The sequence below is a fragment of the Rhea americana genome, unplaced genomic scaffold (assembly GCF_003343005.1).
Source record: "Rhea americana isolate MKP2758 unplaced genomic scaffold, rheAme1 scaffold_384, whole genome shotgun sequence".
In the NCBI taxonomy this organism is placed as follows: domain Eukaryota; kingdom Metazoa; phylum Chordata; class Aves; order Rheiformes; family Rheidae; genus Rhea; species Rhea americana.
In genome coordinates, this window is record NW_028186517.1 from 40,587 (window position 1) to 65,497 (window position 24,911).

The window sequence follows — 24,911 nt, forward strand, 5'->3', positions numbered from 1 at the left end:
GATGACTTCTTCCTGATCAAGTGACCACAACAGCGTCCCCCATGTTAGCCTGCCCTTTAATCATTACCCGTAAGCTCTCGACTTGCTCTTTATCGACCTGTAGGCAGGGCTCAATAAATTCCATTTACTTTCTCAGATAAAGAGCAACTCCACCACCTCACCTTCCTGGCCTGTCTTTCCTAAAAAGCATGTAGCCATCTGTGACAGCATTCCAGTCACATGAGCTATCCCACCATGTCTCTGTWATTGCAATGACATCATGGCCCTGCTACTGCACACAGATCTTCAATTCTTCCTGTTTATTCCCCATGCTGTGTGCATTGGTGTACAGGCATTTCAGAGAGGTAATGCAGGTTTCCCAGGAGGGGTGCAAGAGGATCCCCCATAGTCATGTGCTATACACACTTCCCTAGGTGCATGCACCCACTGGAGGCATCCCGACTGAAGCCACATTTTGCTGACTGCCCTGTCACTGTAGCTCTCCCCTTCCCCTACATTGTAGCATGGGTCCTTCTGGCTACCTAATAATCTTTGTAAAAAGCTCTGTGTTTTTATTCGCTGTTTTTCCCACACCTAGATTTTTTTTCCCCTCCACCTCTACTTTGCTCGTATTTCTGTGGGGAAATTAGCCCTGTGGAAACATTGGTTATATCTATAAGTGCTTGGGGCCATGCTCTGTTGCCCATATTAAATATATTGAGGTCATAATTTCTGGCCTTGGAAAACCGCTGATTTCTGTTCCGATGACTGATCTTTATCTGTCATAATGAAGGCTAAAGCAAGATTGAATGGCTTTTGTATTAAGGAATTACAGATTTTAGGAACACTAATGATGTATTATTAGCAAGATTAAGAAAATAACCACATCAACAAGTATCCACATGCTCCTGATAAAAACATTGCTGTCTAAATTGATGCATGCAATGGCTGTGTCATTCTCCAGGGGGGTAGCTGGAACATGCAGTGGGGCCCCAGATTGCTGCGTGAGAGAGGTAAAAGGAAATGTCTCAGTAAAGACAGACTTCTTGCAGATGGGGATAATCACAGTGCCAGGGTCTAATGTCAAGGCTGGGTTTCTAGAACCACTAATGATTGCCCCATAGAGAACCTAATTTGAGAACTCACACAAGGGAAGAAGCTGCTCTTGCTCTGGCCTTGGGCAATGCCCAAGGTTGATTCCTAGTGTTGCTTTCAGAGACTAACAGTGACTGCAGCGTATTTAGATTCAGTATTTTCCTGGGAGCAACAAAAGCCAAGGAAGCCCACGGTTTATTGGTGTTAGTGTGAAAACATAAAAAGGCTGTGTAACCATAGAGGAGTATGATAAAAGGCACCGCTTTTTAATGCTTTTGTGAACTGGCACAGTCTTTGCTGGCAGCAGGGAAAACATTTAAGGACCTGGTATTGGAGGCTTGGAGTAAATTCATGACACTTATTGGAAAAGGACCATGAGGAAACAGCCTTTGGCTAAACAACAGGCTAAAGCAGGTTACAAGCAAAACGACATCCTTCAGAAAGCCAGAGCTGCCTTGAGATGAGTTGGACCAGCTCTGTGATTTGTTTTGTGTCTCAACTTCAAGTGTTCGTAAAAGAGGATTTAGCAACAGACAAACGCTACAATCCACAGAGCTCATCCACGATAAGTGATGATCATCACCTAGAACTACTTTAGTTCTGGAAGGCTGGAAGGGAGCTAATATGTTAGCAATTTTAATAAAATTGCTTTTTACAAGTTGAAGAGAGGCTATAAATGAAGAAAAAAAAGATTGCCAAAGGACTTTCCAATTTTGAATTCCTGGGAGAGATGTGGATGTAGTTCAATGTAAGCAGATGTAGAATAGTGAATTCAAAGGGAAAATGTGATTAAAAAGCAGTAGGGTGCAAGCTGAGTATAACCTTAAGAGACAAGATTGCAGATCACAGTGACATTGGTGGGAAGGGGCTCCGGTGGTCTATAATCCAGCCTGTGCTCAGAACAGGGCTGTCACCAGTGCCAGCTTAGGGTGGCTGTGGACAATCTCCAAGCCCAGAGACCTATGACCTTCCACCTCCCTGGAGCCTGCTCCTGCACCCTACCAGGGAAGAAAGCTGCAATATTTCAGGTGCAACCTCTGTAGGGCGAAGCAGAGGGGTAGTAGCACACCAATTTACTGTTCAGGTGCTCTGCATCATCATCTGTCACTGACAAGGAAGACAACAAAATGCCTCCATTATTGGCTCCTGGGCTTCTCCACTTGCGACCTGAAGCCAGCAAGTTCTGGAGGATCTTGAACTGTACTTCTTACAAAAGAGTTACCCTTGAATTATAGTCCTGTTGTTGTAATCTTTTTGAAAATATCAACTTGATGCGTAGTCAAAGGAACAAATTAAATGATAGGATTTATCAGGAAAGGAAGAGAGAAGAAATTTTGAAAAGCACATCTTGCACTTGTGCAAATCTGCTGTGTGTTAGTGGTTTGAATGCTGCRTGCACTTCTGTTCCAATTTCAAGGAAAATCTAGAACTGGCAAGGTTCAGGGGAGGGGTGGTAAAGGTGACAAAGATGTGATGGTTCTTTTGTGAGAAATGGCGTAGGTTGGAGCTGTTGCCGTTCAAAATGAGTGGCAGGACTATCAGAAAGGCCTGTGAAATCCCAGCTAGCTTGGAGAAGTGAATAGAGAATAGCAGCTCTCTCTCTCTCTGAGCAGAAAGAAGAGGCTGCAAAAAATAAATAGCGTCAAATAAAGTGAGTAAGAGCCAAGCTCAGATCAGAGCAAGAGCAGAGTTCTGCCTACCATGTACAGTTAAGCTGTGAAACCTTACTCCAGGATGCACTCAATGCTAAAAGCTTACACAATTTCAAGGGGAAACTGGACAAAAAAAAGCCACTGAGGATCAATAAATACATAAAAGCTACATCTGACTTGGGCAGTCCCTGAGCCACATGCAACCAAGAGCTGGGAAAGTACTTGAGGGTGGGAGTAGAACATCAGAGATTCTCTCTGTAGAGAATCTATGTACTTTTACCCACAATCAAAGCCAGGGTAGTGGCATGCATGGAGCGATTATGCACTGTGAGACATCCTCCTTAACAACAAAGTCTTCTTGCACTTGTTAGCAGGATATCTACAGAATAWTTCATCCTGTTCCCCATATGAACTGACAATCCGTACCTGTAGCCAAACATCCCTCTTTGGCTTTGGTAATCCCAACTAGCGATGTCCCTGTGCCCTGCCTGGTTCAGTACCTAACCATGTAATGGAGATGGTACTGTTTCCTTTATCCATGCAGGCCACAGCCCTGAAGATCTTTTGTACTCATAGCACAGCTTGTTCTTCCAGGTGCTGCAATGCCAGTGCTGTCAGAGTTTCCCCCCTGCTCTCACTTATTCCTTGCTCCTAGTAGAGAGAAAAGTAGTTGATTTTTTTTTTCTTCTATAGTAAATCAGTTCAATCTTTTTTTCTCCCAAGCCCTAAATTCTGGCCTGCAGTCTCCACTCTGATACCTTTCCTGTGTCATGTTAAATGCTTTTGTGAGCTTGTAGCTGACAGTGAGTCCTTCTGCCCGTAAGATGCATCTGTCCCATTTGTGCAGTCCTCCCTGGCCATTTCACAAGTACCAACATCCCACACAGCCCTGGCTGTACCATTCCCCAACTGCCTGGATCCAGCCCTGTCTGTGTTTTTGATACCAAAAAAGCCTAGAGGCAAGATATCACATACAGGCAAGATATCACATACAGCACAAACTTGTCTCTGTGTAGACTGAGCCTGACCAGGGAGTGTGGGCAACTGTGCCTGTCCAAACCTGCTGAGAGCAAAGCTTAGCCCCAGCTCCAGGCAGAAGCGTCTCAGGAACGGGATTTGCTAGGTGCTTTCCTCCCTGGACATGGGCAGGCCTGGCATGGCCACGTGAGGCTAGGGGCTGGATGTGTTGGCTCTGGGCAGCTGCTGGCACACTGCCGTCGGAAGCAATTAGTACTGAGCTGACCCTGGGCCTTGGCAGGGCTGAGCACAAAGGATGATTGAGCTACAAGGCAGTGCTCCCATGCATGGGGGGAGCAGCAAATACACAGGGCTGTTCCCTAGTTAATTCAGGCTGGCATTGCAAAAAAGTGCTTGGAGGCATGGCAGGCAAGATCTCTGCTCAGAATAGTCCTTCGCCACTGCCTCGCAGTGCCCTGCCATCTCCACTTACTGTAACGCAGTAAGTTACAGTAAGACAGAAACCGACGTTTAACAATCCCAGGACCAAGCTCCTGGCCTGTCCTCACCCCACACCCCTTGGCCATGCTGGGGCCAGGCCTTTGAAGCTGTCACTGTCTGGTTTCAGAGCCGTGTCCCTCCACCTTGCTGCAGAGGCACATGGCAGACCTGCTCCGCAGCGACCGTGACTTGGCTCCCAGTTTCCTCAACAGCGTCCTCAACCAGCTAAACTGGGCTTTCTCTGAGTTCATTGGCATGATTCAGGAGGTGAGTGTGCTGCCAGGCTGYATGGTCTGGCACTTGTGGGTGCGCACGTGCTACACAGCAAGATCCAGGACACATACCTCAGGGTTGGGAGAGCCATGGTTCCTTGGTACGCGTGGGAGCCAAGCTGAACTGGGAGTCATGTCCATCCCATCAGGAAGAGGTGCCTTGTTAAGCTGTGCTCTGTTGCTTGGTAGATCCAGCAGGCAGCAGAGCGCTTGGAAAGGAACTTTGTGGACAGCCGCCAGCTGAAGGTGTGTGCCACATGCTTCGACCTGTCAGTGAGCTTGCTTAGAGTGCTGGAAATGACTGTCACACTGGCACCTGAGATCTTTCTCGACTGGAATCGTCCATCGTCAGAGCTGCTGCTTCGGAGGCTCGCCCAGGTATTGTCCCCTTTTAAGGAGTACGATGGTCATCGCGGTGGGAAGGAGTATCTTCTGAAAGGGTATGAGTGGTCCTTCTGCCCTCTGTCCAGATGCGCTAGCTGTTTAAGTCTGTAAAAAGGCTTCTGCTGCAAATGCTTTCAGTAACTAAACCTGTTTGGGCAAACCCAGCTGCTGCAGAACAAGTGGTGCTCCCTGAAATCACTGTATGTTAGCTGCTCTCTTTTTGTAAGTAGTCTGACCCAGGAAGGAGTAAGATGGGCCCCATAAATCTACCTACAGACTAGCCCTGGCCAATTATGTCTGCCTAGTAAATGCTAAATGCTTCTGTGACAAGCAGTGGCCTGAAATCTGGAGAGGAGGCATGTTATCTCTTTGCAAAGAGCTACAGAAGATATAGCTGGTTTCATGTGGTACTTGCCGCATTGTTTGGGCTGACRTCTTGGTCCTGGGTTCTTCAGTCCTGCAGTACAGTACCAAAGTTCTCCATTGTGCTGTGCACGGCAGGAGAGCCCCATTCCAACCTTTTAGAACAAGTGAATTAAAGTTTCCATTTCAAAATGTACCCTAGAAAGCCCCAGGGACATGCTCCTCTTGTATGAGCCAGTCTGGTGGGGGCATGTTATCCATGYTTTACTAAAAGGTTTGGAGTGATCCATTCTTCAGACCACAAGCCTGAATGTAGAGAGYGGTGGTGCTCTGAGCAGACAAGGCAAGACAAGATCCAGACAGGGTGTAGCACAGCGATCTGGAGGGAAGTAATTGCCGTGAGGCTTTTTGTAGGGATCCCTACAGGGGGAATAGAGTGAAGGGACCTCTACTACATGGTCTGCGGAGGCTGGAGAGCAGCCAGCAGAGAGCAAAGTGCCACAGCATCCTCCTTATTGCCTGGTGCCACTACAAAGCCATGCCACAGTGCTGAACATGCCCACAAAGCTGCACAGAGTTTGCTGTTGATGCACAAGGGAGACAGGAAGAAGGATGCTGCATCTGAGAAATTGCACACAGCTTGCAGTGGTTGTGTCAAGTGTAGAATGGCCCCGCTCATCCCACTGGGGGCTTTGGCAGGAGCTAATGATAGCTAATTAAGTGCCTTTACAGTTGATTCCTCCAGTGCTGTTCATAGGCAGAAATCTCTGCCTGCTGTGATGTTCTGTCAAGCAGAGCAGCAGTTTGTGTGCTTGTCCCATGTTTCAGGGCTAGCAAGTCTGTCCTGCTGACAGCTRCAGGTCAAGCAGGGTGCAGGTGACCATGCTGCAAGCCTGTGCAGACACACAGAAAGGAGCCCTGTCCAGCACCTTGCTTCAACCTTTCGCCTTTCTCATGGGGCTAGCATGCACTTCAGCAGTCCCGCCTGGCATGTGGCAGTTTTTCCAGGTTCTGTGTCAGGACATGACAGCTGGCATTAGCTAATGCTTCAACTGCTGTAACTCTGAAAGGAGCATGTTGYAGAACTGTTCAGTTCAGGGTAGAGATTTAGGAACTGTAAAAAGAGGCAAATGTGTTCATTCCAAAAAACCTCTATTAACCCTGTCTCTAACATGCTTCCTCCACCAATGGAGGGAGAGCCCACTTGCAACCATCCAGCTGTACCCAGGAAGGCCTGTCCAGAAAGTACAAACAWCATCTGCTTTTCCCCACACAGCTCTTGAACCAGGTGTTGAATCGTGTGACGGCAGAAAGGAACTTGTTTGACAGAGTAGTCAACCTCCGTCTGCCTGGTGAGTCCGTACATAAACTCTCTGTCTCTCTCTTCCTGTTGAATTGTCCTGGAGGAATGCCCTTGGGAATCGGGGGGTGGCTTGTCTCCAAATTCATCTCAGAGGTGCATGTGATCAGCCCTCAGGCCTGTCCAGTTAAGCTAGATCTCTGACCAGGAAGCCTGTCTGGTCACTCAGGTTGCCACAGCCTTTTCAGAAGTCCTCAGAAGACACGGAAATCCTCCCAAAAGGGACTTGAGCATTGTTAGGTTTTCTATACCTTTAGCCTTTGTCTGCCCTCCTCAGTTCCCAGCAGGTCTACTTCCCTCTTGGATCTCTGGCTTCAGAAGGCAGCTGATTTGTGAATCTTGCCATTTGCAGTGGACATGGCAGTTGTGATGTACCTGGGCATGGGAGAGGTTTTGCTAGAGAGGAAAACTGATCTGACTTGGAATGGATTGGAACTGTTTGAAAGGCTGAAAGCCCTGGTCTGATTTCAGCTTAAGTAGCAAACTTGGTTGCTATGCTCTGCATTGGATAGAGGTAGCACTGAGTAGCTGAGGGAAGCCATTCTCTGGCTAAGAAACCAACATGAGCCCTCTTCTTCCTCATGGAGGTAGCTGTGGGCAGCTGAATTGTACCTGTGAGTGGAGATTGGCCTTAGATGCTGTGTTAGGTATATCCTAAATTTTCTATACACCAGCTGGATTTTCTTACATACTTAAGAGGGCACAGACCACCTTCTGATGGATCTTGGGAATGACAGGGATGCTGTATAGTGGGAGCAGTGACTGAGGTTGGGGCTCACATTAGAGGGGAAGATTTCTCTGTCTTTGAAGAAACCCATAGCTCTTCTGCAGCCCACTGGACAGCCAAAGTCACAATCTCTACCTTCTGGACTGCCCTGCCACCAAGTCAAGGAAGCAGCCCTGTCCTACCTGCCATGTTGTTGAAGTGGCTCTATCTTTCTCTTTTGCCCCCGAAGGGCTGGAGAGCGTGGATCATTACCCAATCCTTGTAGCTGTGACGGGAATACTGGTCCGACTGCTTGTGGACACTGATGTTCAAGGGTGAGTAACTTTTGTCTTCCAAAACACCATGTCACTGAGTGTGGCATTGCTTTGGGTGGCTGCAGCGGTCAGTGCCATGGGAGACATTGCAGGAGCAATGTGGGTTTATGAAGACCGAAGCGAGGAGAGGCAGGTGCGGTGCAGTGAGCAGGCAGAAGCCAAGGAGCTGCATTCCCCTGCGGCAGTTGTATCCCAATACTGCTGCTGGTTGCAAAACTCCTCCTTGTGGTGCAGGAAAGCCCTTGTACTCACGAGAGGTTGCTGTGAGGTACTGTACTGATAGCATATATGCAGTTTCTTCCCCAGAACGGGATGTGATGGGGTCTGGCAGTGTATGCAACAGGAGAGCTACTATTGAAAGCTGTGAACACTTCATGTGAAAGAGTTGTACTGATGCCATCAAGGAGGCAAAGCGCTGTAGCACACGGGGCTACATGTGGGAGTTGATTACAAGCTTATCCATTCTAGATACTTCTCAAGGAAGCATCAAAATGTGGGCAGAGCTCTCTAGCTGTCTAGACTGGTGGCGGAAGAGTGAGATGAATCCTTTCTGGACACCGATGTGATGTTGTTTTTCCAGTGGACCAAATTTTCCTTTCTTTATGGTTACCAGTTAGTGAGGGGCACAGTACTGGGGGAGTGATTTGGCAGGACAAAGCCAGAGCTGAACTAATTTAGTGTTTAGGCCATGATCTAGTGTTGGTCATTGTCTCACTCTGAGTGGGAGGCTGGAGTGGAGACCTTCAGTGATTCCTTCTACCCAGTGTGCAGTGGTTTCTGACAGATAAAATGATGTTCTCTAGACAGCTTCTTCTAACTGAGTGTCCCAGAGAAAGGCAGAATTTTGTGGCTCCTGTAGCCTTTCCCTCTGCAATGCTTGGGTATTTCTAGGGAGGCTAGGAAGCATGGGGCACATCAGTCCCCTGGAGATCCCAGAGGAGATCCAAGCAAGGGGAAKAGGAACGTGATCTCAGATTATGACTCCATGCTGCAGGGCAACAAGCAAAAATCTCATTGTCCAGCCTCTTACCTGTCCTKATTGGGTGCTGAGGCTATTATGTATAAAATCCCTGCTCTGGAACTGAGGAGGTTTCTCGTGTAATTTGGAGCAAGGCAGCCTCCATATGTCTTCACTGAAAATGCTGTCAGTAGAGCCGTGGTTCAGACTGGAGATCTGTTGACAGTTTACATGTGTCTGTGCCTGCTTGCACTGAGTCCTGAAATTAGGCTTGGGCTTCGGTACCATCTGCCACCCTGCCTTTGCTGTCTCCCAGTGTTGTACACTTCTTTTCCTGCCACCGTGCCCTGTAGGGTGCTGTAGGARATAGGGCTCTTCTGTCTCCACTGCACATCCTGCTTATTTTCGCATCTGGAGAACATGATAGTCTCTGGGTTTGCATAGAGCAGAGCCCCATCTGGCCGAGCGGCTTAGCCCTGCAGCCAGTCCGTCAGCTTCTTCTCTCAAGGACTCAAAGATGTACACAAATAAATCTAATTATATCCTGCCTCCCGTGGCTGCTGCACCAGTCACACAGCACCAAGTATGACAATGCCAAGTGCTCAGCACAAGGTCACTGATCATTGGCCTTTCTGGGTTGTGAACATGGGTGGATTTTGCTCTCCTCCAGGATTCTGCTGTGTGGAAAGGGCAAAAATTCTAGATTCAACTCCACAACTAGTTACTTTTTCCTGGAGGGAAGGGGAGATGTAATAAAGCAGTTTCCTGTATGCTGGGCAGGATGAGAAATCCTTCMCTGCCTTCCTGTTCCTCAAAATTCTGTTCCAGGCCAGGTCACTTGTAAAACAGAAGAAAGGATAACAGTTCTTTCTCTGGCCCTCAGTTAGTTCAACAAACTCCAGAARGCACTGGGAATATGATAGCATGGTGAAGATCACATCATTCCCAGCCTGCAAGGAGTCGTGGAAAGACAAAAGGCCTCCAGATTGTGTCTCCTTTTTCTGAAAAGCCAACTAGGCTTTGGATTAGCAAAACCTGGGCAGCTGATATCAAAGGGGCTGTAAATAGCCAAGTTGTGCTGTCCCCCTTGTGCTAACATCATCCTCTGCAGGTCAGGCAGCAGCTGGCCACGGGATTGCAAACCAGAGGTGCTGTAACCAGTTCCGCGTTGTTGGGAAGTGGCAAATCTCTGCCTAGGAATCAAGAGCTCTGTAGTCAATTCCTTGGGTGCTGGAAAGCAGTAATAAATAAGAATCGGAAGACTGCTYCCAGAAAAGCATCAGCTCCTTACAGTGGGCATAGCTGAGCAGGAGAAGCACAAGGTGAAATAGGAGAAATCCCAGGGAAAATTCTCTATAAAACAAAGTGCTTCTACATGATTTTGCAAAGCCCTGCGCTGAATCTGAGGTTTGATACATTGCTGTTTTGAGAAAGGCAGGCAGACATTGCAGAGGAGTTATTTAGCTCAATCAACATGTAAAAATACTGAGGCTGAGTGGCTTGGAGATCCTCCATCCCTACAAGAGCAGAGGGGGTGGGCAGCCTGATGGTAGAGAGAGAGATCAGCATAACCACAGACAGAGTAACTCACATTGAAGGAAAACTGAACCACTCACTGTCTTTACAGGCCTCTCGATTCTGGTGTGTTGGCTCAGGAACTGARTGTGAGTGTTATACCCTGCTTATGGGGTGATTCTGTTCTGTTCAGCGCAGCTGCATTCCGAAAGAGCAAATAGGAACAGGATGGAGGGAAGAAGCAGATATAAGAGAAAAAGCAGAGACTTTTCTACTGCCTTTTTGTTCCTCAAGGATTTGGTCCTGTTTTGATCCTGTGTGCAAGCCTGRTTGCACCATCTCCATAGGATGCTATAGGGCTGGCATCCTACAGAAACTAGTAGGGACATTGCTTCAGTCTCTACCCCACAGCTGCCCTGAAGTTGGGGAGATGATACAGGTAAACAAYGGCTGGCCTAGAACAGAGAGATCGAGAGTGTCTGTCTTCAAGCACACAAGTAAGAAGATGGTCCACAGAATGGAAAACAAGAATTAGAAACTTCCTCAAGTCAGTACTCTCCCACAGGAGATGRTTGTTATAGGTCTTGTAGCTGTAGAAAGTAACTGAACAGGTTTAAAGGATCTGACATGTAACCAGRCTCTCCAGATCAGACCCATTTTATATAAACTCAAGAGGAGACATTTTTCCTTCTTGGTGCTCCCTCTTTTTTCTCAGTGTAGCAAGCAGGATAACAAGATAGGAAAATACTTCTGGGGCTTTTTTTCCTCCCTCAGAAGCACCCAGGCAATGCTGGAAGCARGTAGAAATTTGTTCTGAGTCCCATTTTGCAATTGGTGGACTTCTGGATATTTAGTCAATAGTAGAGAGAGCTTGTACAACTCAGACCTGCTTTGGGGAACTTCTGAATGGAAATCACCTAAGATGATAGCTATTAATCATACTGGTTCACTGCAGGGACGCTCTGCCATATAGGATGAGAACCAGGGACAAGACCTCAYGTGACTTCCATGGTTTGGGGGTGGCTTTTCTGGGCCTAGCATAGGAACCTCTCAAAGGTTCAATATCCGTAACCCAGCCACAGAAGCAACTTTCGCCCTTGCCAAACACTCAGTTGAAAGGAGCCGCAGGTTTTGCCTTGGGGCAGAGAATGTGTGTTCATCTGGGATTGGAAGAAAAAGGTCCCATTTATGGGGCAGAACACCCCAGCAGGGAAGACTGGGTATAACGAGACCTGGGACCRTGCACGGTGCCAGCCTGGAGCTCCTCAAATGCAGACTCATCCAAGAGCGCTATCAGGATGCAGTCTGATGCCTCAATGCTCCTTGCCCAGCACAGGACACTCAGCCAGGCAGCAAGTCCTCTTGTTACAGACTCTTGGCATAAAGCAGAGCCATTAAGCACAAATAAAGGGAACATTGCCCAGGCTAGGATGTGATGAGGCAATTGATACACCATATGCGTTAGTCCATGGGTAGAGCGGACAATGCTTTTGAGAAAGAAGAAATGCATTTCCTTGTCAAGTCTGGTAGGACAGTTAATACTAGTCATGATGAACCAGAATTTCRGTGACATCCTTGTTGAGGCTTACTGCTCTTTATAAAGCCTCCTGGGGTCACTGTTGACACAACTCCCCAGTGTTCGCTGGGGGCTGGAGGGGGAAAAGGAAAACTTTGCATTCAAACCAGTCATATGAAGTGTCCTTAGAGAGCAGATAGCTTGAACAAGAGGTCTTACTCATGGGATGTAATGAGACTTGCAGATRGGGTTGAGGGAGCATTAGTGCAAGGCACAGATTGGAAGGCAGCTGGCTAGAATTGGGGTCTCTTGGCAGAGGGTCTTCTGGTTCCCACAACAGGTATGTGGTAACTGACCTGTATTTCCAATCAGAGCAAGTGCCTGATCCTAAAGGCCTTGCTGAGAGGGAGCTAAACTTCTTCAACTGCCAAGAGCAGTCCAGCTTGGCACTGGAGGCTAGGCTGTTCCATAAAACGGGCAACAGCTCCTTATTTTGAGATTGTTTTGGCCTCCATAATTTTTTTCAGGACTGCCCTGGCTTCCATAACATTCCCTGACATGCTGCCCCCTCCCAAGCAATCAGCCCTCAGGTCTGACAGTTATTGGGCAGCATCTTCATTGAGGGATGTCTTGGTGCCCAGCAGAGGATGGTGAGGCAGGGATGCCCTCGCGCTCTGTGTTTTGCCAGGCACTAATGACTGAGGCTTGTTTTCCTGGGGAGGAGAGGGAGAGCAGAAGCTGGCAGGCTGAGCCAGAGGTTGGTCTGAATCATTGGGTCCATGCCAGAGACCCTGGCTGCCTTCAGCTGGTATCATCTCCCCATTTGTCTGCTAAATAATTGAGCAGATTTTCTATTAAGCCTCCTTTGGAGTGAGCTAATGGAGCAGTGTTGGCCAGGATGAGAGCTTGTGTAATGATCCTGATGAAAGCTGGCGAAAGGGAAAGGGGCAAGGCCTAAAGCTGTGGCTGTTGGTCCCCTGTGTGCATATTGTAATTAGGACTGGGCTTATAGGTTAGACTTGTTTCCATCCTTCCCACTTGTTCCTGGGCACAAATGGTGGCATTGGCTCTTGCTGGGCTCCTGACTCCTTCCCTGTCCCAGGACAGCCCTGTGGAAACCAAGTGGCCATCCTAAAGTCAGAGGTCAGAGATGGAGAGCTGCCCTGGACAGAATAGCATCTCCAGCAAGCGAGAGGCTCAAGAAAGGCAAGCGGGTGCGAAGCTGAACAGGCTGGGCACACTGAGCAGGTTCTGTTCAATCTCAAGATGGTTTCAGTATCAACCCCCCACTGGAGAAGTCACCAAAAAAATCCCAATTTGCAGATTCCAAACTCAGCCTGGATACCTGCCATGGCAGCTGCAGCCCTGCTGGGACCCTGAAGACTTGGCTGGTTCTCTCTGAGCATGGTACTTCTCTGCAGTCCCGTAGGAGTCTCAGTACCACTAACTTCCTAAATGCTAATGCTCCTTCCAACACTTAGTGATAAACAAGCTGTGTTTGAAGTGAGGTGAAGGAATAGGCATTCCCTGGACCACTCAGTCTAAATGAGTCCTTTGTACCCAGCCCTAARAACCTAGAAATAGAGTGGTATTTGAGTCTTGCAGAACGTAACATTGGAGTGAGTGTGAAACAGAGCAGGGCAGAGTGAATAAGCCAGGCCTAATTTTCATGGTTTAAAAAAAAAATGTCTAGACTTACTGATCTTGCAAGCTACCAGCTCTGAGTGCAAATGGGCATTGGGATCAGCAAAGGCTGGGATCCCGCACATCCCCTTGGAGCTGTTGGGCACACACTGGGTGGCAGGAGCAGACATCATGCTGGCAAGCACCAAGCTTTGCCATTCTGATCGTTTTATAAAACAATGAGCATCTTAAGGAAAGACTTCAGATCCAATCCGGTGCATTGCATATCCATCGCCAGCAGCAGGAGGAAAGGCAGAGCTGATAGCTGTGCCGAACAGACTGGCATTCAGCACTCTGCCCTAGCTGAGATCCAAAGTGCTGGGGAGAGAGTAGTCAGCACTAGCACTGGAGAGAGTTCCAAGTGGCAGCCGGTCCCCAAAGCTAGTCCTTCATCCCCTCAGACCTGGGTCTTTGTGTTGCTTGGATGGTGTGCTTTGTGCTGACCCGTTACTTTACCCCACAGAGTCAAGGAGCAAGAGGCCAGTGTTTGGCAGCGAGCCGGGGCTGTAATGGTTCAGATGGCTGCTGAAAGAGGACGATGTATTCCTGGGGGACCATACATTATGTTTTCAAGCTCCTGCCTGTCAGGCAGGCTGTGCTCGTGGTTATGTTTTTCCTTGCTAAGATGATTTGCCATATAGCCTTTCAGGCTGCTTAATGAACTGCTTTGATAGTTCCCTGCCTTGCTGACTGGAGCAGCAACGTGATTCTGGGTCTTTGCTGAAGCTCAGAAAGGTGTGAGATGCAGCAGCAGGATTTTCCTGGGTAAACACAAAGGGGAAGCCCTTGGTAGAGGTGCTTGATACCAACCTTGGATATAACATCCTTAGTGTAGTGGGGATCAGCCTTGCTCCTGGAATAGAAATATTGCAGACAGCCTAGAAGAGCTCTCCTTGTCCAGGCTGATATATCCCAGTGTAGACCCACATGTTCTTCACTTACACTGTAGCCTGGGCTTTCCCTGAATTTTAGTTAGCATGGGCTTTCCCTGAGTTTTAGTCCTGATGAAGATGCAAAGTTTTCAGGTTCTTTAAACCTTGGGAAGCTAATCTTAGCATGAGAGTGSGAATGTTTGCGAGGAGACCTACAAGGATCATAGGAGAAAAGCCTCAATAGATAACATCTCCAAGCACAGTTTCTTCAAGGAGTTGGAGACCGGAGCTGCACCTTACCCCCTCAGCCTGAGCAGGAGCTAGCAACATCAGGCCTGGTCACACATGCCCCTCTGAGATCCTCTGCCAGGATCTCTCTTTTGGAGAGGGACGTGGCACTTGGAGGTGGAACGTGCTTCGGACTCGCAGGGCTTTGCTCAGTCCCATATGGCTAGGCACCATCTCCATAAGCACTGATGATGCTTGGGATAACCATGAGGTTTGACCTGGGCCCTCTTGTGCTGTGTCTCRTCTCTTTCTTGGTGGTGGTTTCCGGAGATTTTGGCAGCCATGCTGGGATGAATGATTGCATACTCCCTATCTTAGCACGTCTCTAAGATGTTTTTTCTAGGCATAGATGGGACTCTAAGGCAATTAATGCAACTAAACCATCAGCACATTGCTGGATTTCAGGAATAAAAGTTTTATTCCCCAGCAGATGATAGAGTGATTTTTGCACAAGCAAAGCAAGAGCTGTGAGAAGATATTCCCCTCTGAAAGGGCCCATACTAGAAACTGAGGTGAGGAGAAAGTCAGATCATCCTTCCAGTGGGATCCCTGCCCAGGTGCAAAGCCAGGCGGTGGTGTTGCTTCAGCTCTGTCCTCGAAGGGCTGGACACTGGGACAGGCCACTTATTTAACCATCCGACATCATTACCTCCCTGCTGATGAAGCATCTTGACATCTCCCAGCAGCACCGCGGCATGCCCAGCTGGTTTGGCATCCCAGGGCCATCAAAAGCCCTGCGCTAACACGAGCCTACAGGGCTGTCAGCAGCCAACACACTAGGAGCAAGGGCACGGGCCAGCGGCACTTGTCACTCTGTATCCTGTCATGTTCCCCAGCCGCCARGCAGCATCCCAGGGGTTGCGCAGCAGCTGAGCATGTATTGCGTGGAGCTGCGGGGGAGGTCTGTGGCAGGAGGCAGATTGAAAGGCTGCGGTTATCTCAGGATAGCTGCCCTCACAAACGCTCTGCTCTCCTTGGATGGATGGAGAGTTTCTTGACAGGCAGAAYGACTTTGAGCATGGTTGACTTTTCATTGGAAAAAAGCCACTTGTTTCATTGCTGAAAGAGTTGAAGGACAGTCACTAGCCCTGTCTGGAGGGTTCAAGTGAAGTAGAGGCAGGGTGATACTGCAGATGAGGAAGAGCAAAACAACCCTCCAGTCTCACAGACCTGTGACGGGGCATTGCTGCCAACAGTTCTTGGGGGCAGGGGGAAAGGCTGTGCAGAGTTGTGTGGTGGGGGAACGGCCTACTCGCCATTTGCACCATGCAGACAGTGTGTGAGCTGGGCTCCTGCCTGCAGCTGATGGTCCGAGCATCCTTTGTGGCACAGCCGTGCTTACTTGCTATACCTAAGGAGTGAATGATGGTGACCAGCAGATCAAGAGAAACCAAGCTCTGCTTGGCTCTGACAAGGTCATGCCTGAACTACTGCACCCAGTTATGGGACCCCTGTCCTAGAGTGATGTGGAAGAACATTAGTGGAGCCAGAGGAGGGCTGCTGAGCTGAGCTGGTTTAGCCTGACCAAGAGGGATCTGAGCAGCTACAATGACTCAAAGCAGGTTGCAGAGGTGGCAGAGCTGCTCTCCTTAGCAGCAATGGGTGATAAAAGAAGGAGAGTCAACCTGGATATCAGGGGAAAATGGTGCAGCCCAGGGCTAGGTGCTTGCAAAGGCACTGGATCTCCATCCTTAGATGATTTCAAGACTCAACCAAACACAAGGCCAGATGGAGCCAGTGCTGGCAACAGTCCTGCTCCAAGCAGAGGTCAGATAAGATGTCTTTCCCACGTCTTGCCACCAGTTCATCAGGGCAGCAGGTACGGATGGCAAATACGCGTGACCACCACCCCCCAACACTTAAAATTAGGCAGCCGAGGGAACATGGCTCTGCCAGAGCTACCTGCCATTTGTGCCCATCTGAATCAGCACAAGAGAAGCAGAGGACCCTCCACCATGGGAGGCTGAAGTGTCTCCCAAAGGTGTCTTTTCCGCAGGTCTAAATCCTGGCTCCTCTCTTTTGGGGTCTGGAGGTGTCTCTTGCCACTCGTTTGTCAGCCGGTGCTGCTCCCTCCCCTGTGCCCAAGCTGTCAATTTGGAGACCTGCCCTCCTGGGGACAAGCGACCTGACATGTCTCTCTCATCAGCCCTGGACCACCAGCTCTGTCTCTGCACGTTTAACCTCCTCACCAAGGCAAAGTTAATGCTGTTTGACAGTAAAAGACACTGCGAGCCCAGTGCAAGTCACAGGCACCGATGCCTGACTCAGTGCGCTGGGTCAGCAGGAATTCAGAGCTCCCTCCRAACTAAGAAGGCTCCTGGCAAAAGGGGCAGTGGGAAGTAGCTCCCATAGCTGCAACCACAGGAAGTCATGGCAGCTCTGCACCAGTTCTCTGCAAGGACAAGGAGACACTCAGGCCAGCATAAGCTTAAAAAAATAGGCATTTTTTTATTCAAATGTAACTAGAGAATTATGACCCAAGAAGGGAGAGATTACTTACATTTATCGATACGCTTATTAGATTACTGCCTAAATAGCTGTGCTTTTGCAGTGTGTTTGTCCGTCTCAAGGAGAAACAGAGAGGGGAGGATGGTGTATCGGAGACCTCATCATCCTTGGTGGCATAGGGAGCTCTGAGCAATGCGGGTTGGGGCACTGTATCATGTCGCCTAATACATTCCTGGCTTTCCTATTTACAGCTTCTTGGGAGTGTTAAGAGGCAAAAGCTTGTATCATTTACTTGGCTGACTGGTTTTTCTAGTGCTCAAGTGCCTCTTCCTTGCACAGACGTGTTCAGAGAGGTGCACTTACCGAAATCCCCCTTGATGATAGCTGAACGCAGGGCACTGGCTGCACCTGGCAGCATCGGGAGAGGGCTCAGCTCCCCTTGCAACAGGGTCCCGTCTCCTCTGCTCTGGGCCACGGCACGGCCAACACAGTCCRGTGCAGGCTGGGAGAGGACAGTGGCACTTCTATGCCCAAGGATCAGGTGCACAAGCAAGGATGGTGCCCACGTTGTTCCCAACTATTGCTAGGGCAGGGGCGATGGGGTCTATGGTGGAGGCACTTGGGTTGGGTTTCATGTACCCAAGGATGTGACAGCCAGCAAAGCAGGGAGTTGCTTCAGAAGTGCTGGGTTAATTGGCGTTACCATTTACCCTAAAGAGGCATTGCYAGTGACTTACACAAGGAGCTCTTGCTGGGCATCAGCATGCCCGCYGGGCCCAAAGTACACGCAGGGCTCRTGGATGAAGCAGTTGTGGGTGATGCAGGTCAGCCCTCATGGGTAGCAGTCAGGTGAGGCATTAGGGGTGCCTAATAATCCTCCTTTTAGTAGCGATAGAGGAAAACACACCTCTTCTAGGCAGATGCAGCTCTTGGGAGGCACCAGCTGTCATCTCAGCTCTGCCCCATGCTATGACACAATGGGGGTGTCCGAGAAGACTGAGCTAATGGACTCCGAGTCTGACTTGAGCTGCAGCACCTTGGGGTGCTTGGCATCAGGGAAGTCTTCACCAAGGGCCAGGTGAATCTTGCCATTCTGCGTCTCCCTGATGGGCTCAAGGAAGACGACGTGCTTGTTGGCGCTGACCTTGCGGTTTGGCCCATCTGTGGCTGGTGGAGTGGTGCTGAGGATGGAGGACTGGGCGCTGCACTCTTGTGGAGGGCTGAGAGGAGCTGCTTTCTTGCAGCATTTCAGGCAGCGACATGGCGTGAGATACAAGTAAATGAGAACAAGCAGCAGACTGACTATGCACCCCAGGAGGGTTGTAAGACCAGTGCTGAAGGTCTCCCCATCTGGCTTGGGATAGTGGACAGTCACATTGACTTCGCACATCCTACTGAAATTTTGAGGGCTGATGATGGCCAGGCACACATAAACCCCTGAGTGCCAGGGCTTAGCCGCTGTGATCTTCAGGCTGCCATTGCGGTAGACCTCTAAGGAGCGGTTGCTGTTGCCTGGATGTTTGATGGGCTCGTGGTGAGGGGAGATCCACATGTAGGTGGTGGCCATGTCCAGCAGGGTGGCGTTGCAGGTGATCAGGAGGGTCTGGCCCACAAGCGCTGGGAAAGGCAGGGGATGCAGGACTTCGGGGCTCGCTGAGCAGTTCTCAAACATCTGGCTGTGTTTGAGGAACTTAATCAGGGATCGGGGCACRTTGTTGGAAACCTTGCAAGTGTGTTCCTCAAAGAAATCCTTCACAGAGCTGAAACCCTGCTGCTTCCACCGCTGGAGCATCAGGTAAAGTGCACAGCTGCACATCATGGGGTTGTTGTGCAAGTAGAGGCCATTCCTGATGTTTTCAGGCAACACTGCCAGCTCCTCCACAGGAATGCTGCTCAGGTTATTGGAGGAGAGGTCCAGAGTGCGGAGGCTGTAGTTGCCAAGACCTTGCACTGAGCGGAAGGGGAAATCAGTGAGGTTATTCCAGCTCAGGTAAACTTTCCGCAAGCTGCTTAGCTTGGCAAAGGCATTTTCATCTACTCGGGTAATCCGGTTGTTGTAGAGCAGAAGCTCTTCTAAGCTCACCAGTGCATCAAAATAGTGTGTCTTGATGGCATGCAGGTGGTTGGAGGACATGTCGAGGTGCCGCAGGTAGGAGGCATTGTGGAAAGCCTGCGGAGAAAGGTCTTTAATCTGATTGTGGCTCATATGGAGGGCCTCAAGGTGTGGGAGAGCAGCCAGCCAGCGGTCGTGGAGCTGGGAGAGGGCGTTGTGGCTGAGATCCAGTGTGGTCGCGGTGCGGGGCAGCACGCGGGGGACCTGCCGCAGCGTCTGCTGGCTGCAGCTCAGGAGGTCAGCCGTACAGATGCAAACAGACGGGCATCCACGGGGCACGGGCAAAGTGCGGAGAGCGTGGCCGCAAGCACACAGCTCGAGGAACAGCAGCAGCTTTGCCAGCCACTTCCAGAGAGGGTCCGCAAGCACCCGCACAGCCATTGCGCAGGGCAGGGCAGCAGCGGGGGCTGAGCTGCCACGGAGACAAATACAAGCTGGACAAAGACTCGCTGGAGAAAATATGCTCTGCTCCCCCTCTGTGCTGTTGGGGGTGCAGAGGTGGGGTAGGGGGCCTCTACCAAGTGCTCGCGGATGCTGCTCTGCAGCACAGAAAGGATCCCGCTTCCAGCAGTAGGGCTTGGAAAGAGTTAAAGGGCAGCATCTCCCTGCCCAGCTTTCCCGCGGCTCATGCAGTGCTGCCGTGTACCTGTGCTCCAGCTGGCTGTGTGCTGCCTGGCACCCGGGTGCAGAGGGCTGGATGAGTGCCGGTGTCAGGCATCAGAGGAGCAGCAGGACCGCTGCTCCAGGCTGCGATGCTCCAGCGTGTCAGGGCAGTTTGCAGGGGGTGAGGGAGGCTCCGAAAGCCTCCCTGCCTCCAGGAGCCATGCAGCCCGGGAGCGCAAAGTTTCTGAGCGCTGGGCTCATGGCTAAGCACTGCCACGGTACATCGCCCCGCGGCRGCCCACAGCCTGGGGCAGAGGAGCAGCAGTAGCTTTGGACCCGGGCGACCCCAGTCTGGTGGCAGTTTCCTTCCTGCCCAGCATCTCCTGGGCTCAGCTGCTGCAAGTACGGCCCCGCTCTTGCCTCTTATTTACGAGCTGGCTGGGAGCAGCGTGTGGGCCGGGCAGGATCCCATTGGTCCCAGCGCGGGGAGTGGTGCCCGCGGTAGCGGTAGCCGTAGCGGTGGCTGGGCAGGTTTTTTTTGTACGGCGCAGCCCTCCTTTGCTGTCCCGCTAGTGGGCAGAGCCACGCGCGGTGCTGGCAGAGGGCCGTGTGGCTGGGCTCCCCCGGTTGATAATACCAACTTCAGAGGCTTTTTAACTCATAATGCAGGCGTGCTGGATGCTCCAAGACAGCTAAAATCGCAGTGTCGGCCTCTGGCAGAATGTCAGGGAATAAACCCATCTCCATCATCACCTCTGAGACCCTCTGGGGTACAATCTCACCCCTCGCCCCTTCCCAGGCTCAGAAAGGTGGGGGGAGGCGATGTAGGGCCTGGAGGCTTTCTGGCACCCCCCTCTCCCCCAGCCTCCCATCATGTTCTCTCACCACTCGCGTCCCAATCGCCTCCTTATACTCAGTCCAGCAGGGATGCCCCTCGGCCGGCGCAGCTCAAGCCCGGGGCCCCTGGCCGAGGCCGCGGTGGTCGGAGGAGGCTGAGCCCAGCAGGTGCCCTGCAGAGCAGGAGGTACTGTGAGGCGGCAGCTCGGGGCCGCTGGCKGGTTGGGGATGGGAGCACGGTGAAGGACGTACAGGAATGTCATTGCCCAGCGCCCGGGCTCTTTTAGCGGGCAGCAGAAAGCTAGGGAATTGGTTTCCATTAGGGCAGCAAATTGCTAATTTGGCTGCTGCGGCTGCTGCAAACCGAGAGGCTGTTAACCTGCTGCTCCCCGGTGTGGGCTGAGACTGCGACTGTGACTGCTCCTGCAGGTCTCTCCCTCACCTGCTGTGTGGCTCGCGCTGCCCTGTTCGTGGCTCGCACCACGGCTGCCTTGCCTGAGGGCTGGCTGCGGTACTAGCTTTGCTCCTTGCCTGGGCCTGCGACTGGGGAAGCACTGGGCTGCTGCGTGGTGGAGCTGCAGCATAGGACAGGCACCCACTTGCCTTACAGGGCACCTTGAGCGGTCCTTGCGGTGCCAGCGGCCACGAACCCTGGCACAAGGCTGCTGCACTGCTCCCCGGCACRCAGGGCCGGCTCTCCCTTTACCCTTGATGGGGGAGACTGACTGCTCTGGCTGCCTTGCAGCTGCCCATGGCAGGACCCAGGCACCTGAGCACAAGGGACGCAGGCTCAGCACGCACTGACACGCCGTATCAGTCCTGCTGGAGGCGTCTGAAGCCTTCCTCAGCGGCGTGGTGACGTTCAGCCACGTTGGCACGTGCTCTCCACACTAGATGCCTTGGGAAGCAGGGGCAGCCCAGACCTGGCGCAGTGCTTGCCGCCCAGACCAGCTCGGTTGGCAGCACAACAGGGCGGAGGGWGCCTGACTGTTACCTGTTTGCAGGGCTGAGCGTGCGACGGCAGTGCTGCTGGCAGACCCCTGTTTCCAGCTGCGCTCCATCCAGTACCTGCTGGGCCAYGCTGAGCCTTCAGCCCTGGCAGCTGCGCCCCCAGCCACGGAGAAGCGCCATTTCTCCCTGCACACCTGTAAGTGCTCACCCCCGTCACCTCCACCACACCTGGGATGGAAGGAAGCAGCTTGAGCCCCTCTGGGGCTGCTGGTATGCATGGGTGCCCTGCAACCCATCCCGAGCTCAGTCCAGGGGACAGTGGGGGCATGGGCCTGCCTGCAGGTTCTCATCTCCCCTGCTGTCCCCCCAGCTGGCACTTAGGCCAGCAGGGCTGGAGCTGTGCCCAGATATCCAGCCACTGGCCTAGTGCTGGGTCACTACCGTCCTTGGTTGGCAGTTTTGCCCGAGCAACATCCCTGGTTGGATTCTCCAAGCCAGCTCTTCTGCACAAGGCCTTTTGCAGCAGGTGTCTACACAAATCCAGGGCACTCTGGAGGGATCCCAGAGCTGGGATCCCTCCACCCAAAATAGGGATCCCTTCCCCAACTGGCTCATGAGGGCAGCCCCATTTTCCTCCCATGCAGTGCCCAGTGGCCTTGGGGCAGACCAAGAGCCCTGTTCACACACACAAACCCCCCAACTGGTTTGTCTCCACAGACACCGATTACATCAGCACCGAGGAGCTGGCGAAGGTGGACAAGATGCTGAGCCACCTGAGTGAAGAGTCCAAGCAGGCAGCTGCTACTACTCTAGTGAGTCCCCTCAGCATGCACAGACCCCTCTGCACACAGCCCAGCCCCGAGCTGGACCAGCACCCAGGGCTGCTGAGCACAACCTCCCTCCCAGCTCTCCAGCCTCAATTCCTGCAGCCCACGCGTTCCACCCCAGCTGAGACGAGCCATCAGGGCAGTTCCACTCTGTTGTGTCCTGCCTTTCAGAGCTGCCCCTGCTCCCAGGTGGAGCTGCCAGGCAGCTCTGGGGTGCCTAGTTTGTCCTGCCACCTGCTAACTGCCTGGTACTTCCCCACAGCCTACCAGTGAGGAAGACCTGTGCCCCATCTGCTACGCACACCCAATCTCAGCCATCTTCAGACCCTGCTCCCACAAGTCATGCAAGTGAGTAGAATCTGTGGGCACTGGGGCCTGGGGCTCTGCTCAGCCCCCTCAYAGGAGCTGCTAGCCACATGTTACAGGGAAAGTTCATGCTGTTTTTTACCCTCTGTCCCAGAGCCTGCATCAACCAGCACCTGATGAACAACAAGGACTGTTTCTTCTGCAAGGCCACCATCACAGGGGTAGATGATTTCACCAAGCCGTCCAGCTCGTAGCACCCAGCCCCACACTCCAGGCTCCCCTGGCTAAGCGGGGTGCCCTGCAGTGCTGCACACCAGCTTCTCCCCAGAAGGTCCCACTGCCCTGGGGTCATGCTGCTCTCACCCGCCCAGGCTGCCTGCAATGGGCAGGGCTCACTCAGCCTGCAGGCAGCTGGCCATTGCCTCTGGCTGAAAGACCAGGAGCAAGGGTAGGGCCAGGGCACGGGGACCGGAGGAAGGGAGAGGCTAGTTCAGGGGAGGCCTGATGCTGTGCTGTGGACCCAGCATCCTCCTCTCGCCCGAAGATCAGAGAGCACAGGGCCTCACCTCCCCAGAAGCACTGAGGCAGGTGCAGCAGCACCACGAACCGCGCGTGACAAGCAAGGGGCCTGGGCTCGCTCAGCCTCAGGCCAAGCACGGGGGCCATGGCAGGTGTGGGAAGGGCTGTGCGCTTGTGCTGTGTTCAACTCGCCCCTGGATGGGGTCTGAGTTCATGACATGGAGCATTAAATTATTCTTCCTTACATGGTGCCCCCATTCATGGGGAGGGAGAAGCTGGGCCACATCCGGTGAATAGCCCTGGCCCTTAGGTCCTGCTCAGACGATGGTCAGAGGTAGAAGGAAATATAAATATTTAATCCAGTCAGAGTTAGTAGCCGGGCGCCGCTACATGATGATGCGTGGCTCCGGCACAGACTCAGCAATTGACTTGTGTGGCAGCACATTAGCCCCGTTGAGGTAGAGCTCGTCRTTCACGATGACGTCCTCACCCAGTACCGTCACGTTCTCCATGCGGACCTGCTCGAGAAAGGCCTTTGTCATGCTTATACGCTGCACAGCGCATGGGCATCGTGGGCCCAGTCACATCCTCAGGTGCCTGGCCCTGGCAGCCCATGGCCTGGGTTGGTGGCGGGGAGATGAGAGGTTTAAGAGCTGAGCTCTGTTCCCTTCTCCGGGCAATGCAGCACTCTCTTACTTACCCACTGCCCCACAGAACAGCTCCAACCCACAATGCAGGATTCCAGCCAGGAGTGGGAGCGTATCCGGGCCCCCTTCAGCACTGTGCAGCGCTTGATGCGAACACCATCCTCCACCACCACGCCAGCCCCAATCGTCACGTTGGGGCCGATGATGCAGTTTGCCCCGATCTTGGCACTAGGGTCCTGGAAGGAAGAGGAGATGCATTGGGGCCAGGCTTACGGCCAGGGCACTCTGCTCAGTGCGTGTTCCCTCGACACCAGCATGTGCCAAAGCCTTGGGGACAGGCACAGTGACAGGAGAGCGCAGCKTAAGGGTTGCAGTGGGGCTGTCAGCAGCTGTCTGCCCCCTAGTGGAAGGGACAGGGAGAGCCCACAAGACGTGGTCTACGGCCAGCAATGGGCTAGCACTTACCACCAGCACGTTCCCTACGATACCAGGCCCCGAATGCAGCTTTTCGGGATGCTGGGCCCGCAGCGCCTGAAGGTACATGCACATGCCTGTGAGGAAGTCCTTCGGCTGCCCAATGTCCATCCAGAAGCCTGCAGGGAGAGAGTGATGGTGACACCCTCCAGCCCAGGGGCAGCAGTGCAGACAGGACCCATCCCACTGCGAAGCCCACACCACATGCAGGGCCTTACCCTGCAGCTCCATGGCGTAGAGCTGCCCCTCCTGTGCCATGGCTGGGAAGATCTCCTTCTCGATGGAGGTGGGCCGCAGCTGGGGAGGACGTTTTGCAGGGCTGAGCAGAGGACAGAGCTCCAGTGCTCTGGCCCAGCCTGGCCCCCAGCCCCTACCTGGATGCGGCGCAGGATACCAGGACTGAAGATGTAGAGGCCGGCATTGATCTTGTTGGACACAAAAACACGTGGCTTCTCCACAAAGCGGCAGATGCGGCCGGTCTCCGGCTCGCTGACCACTACGCCGTACTTGGCCGGCTCCTCCACACGGGTCACAGCCAGCGAGCCCTCACCGCCGTGGTGCCGGTGGAACCGGGCCAGCGCCGCAAAGGGGAACTCGCAGATCACGTCGCTGTTGAGGACAAAGAAGGGCTCCCCGTCCTCGGCCAGCAGGTCCCGCGCCAGCGCGAGGGGCCCCGCTACCGCGGCCCGTGAGTGGCACGGCCGGGCCCAGGGCCGGCCCGGGGCACGGGTCCTCCTGCCGCTGCCCCCC

At 52.4% G+C, this 24,911-nt stretch overlaps 3 protein-coding genes across 3 annotated transcripts in view; 1 reads left to right on the plus strand and 2 right to left on the minus strand.

Moving 5' to 3' along the window:
- Positions 1-23,284, plus strand: part of RNF123 (ring finger protein 123) — a 58,816-nt gene extending 35,532 nt beyond the window's left edge. The window contains exons 31-38 of the mRNA XM_085313400.1: positions 4,312-4,451; positions 4,646-4,834; positions 6,480-6,555; positions 7,520-7,604; positions 21,442-21,584; positions 22,106-22,200; positions 22,478-22,563; positions 22,676-23,284. Of these exons, the coding sequence (XP_085169526.1) occupies positions 4,312-4,451; positions 4,646-4,834; positions 6,480-6,555; positions 7,520-7,604; positions 21,442-21,584; positions 22,106-22,200; positions 22,478-22,563; positions 22,676-22,775 (914 nt within the window). The 3' untranslated portion in view covers positions 22,776-23,284. The remainder of the gene's footprint in view (positions 1-4,311; positions 4,452-4,645; positions 4,835-6,479; positions 6,556-7,519; positions 7,605-21,441; positions 21,585-22,105; positions 22,201-22,477; positions 22,564-22,675) is intronic.
- On the minus strand, positions 16,881-19,668 carry AMIGO3 (adhesion molecule with Ig like domain 3). The gene has a single exon (XM_085313404.1). It carries the CDS (start codon positions 19,376-19,378, stop codon positions 17,852-17,854), a length of 1,527 nt encoding a protein of 508 aa, XP_085169530.1. The 5' UTR covers positions 19,379-19,668; the 3' UTR covers positions 16,881-17,851.
- Positions 23,285-23,375: 91 nt separating the features above from the next.
- Positions 23,376-24,907, minus strand: GMPPB (GDP-mannose pyrophosphorylase B; the record flags this gene model as incomplete). The annotated part of the gene is made up of 5 exons (XM_085313399.1): positions 23,376-23,558; positions 23,741-23,923; positions 24,153-24,280; positions 24,380-24,458; positions 24,536-24,907. Coding segments are annotated over 5 exons (894 nt in total), but the record flags the coding sequence as incomplete, so codon positions are not given.
- Between the last annotated feature and the right edge of the window lie 4 nt (positions 24,908-24,911).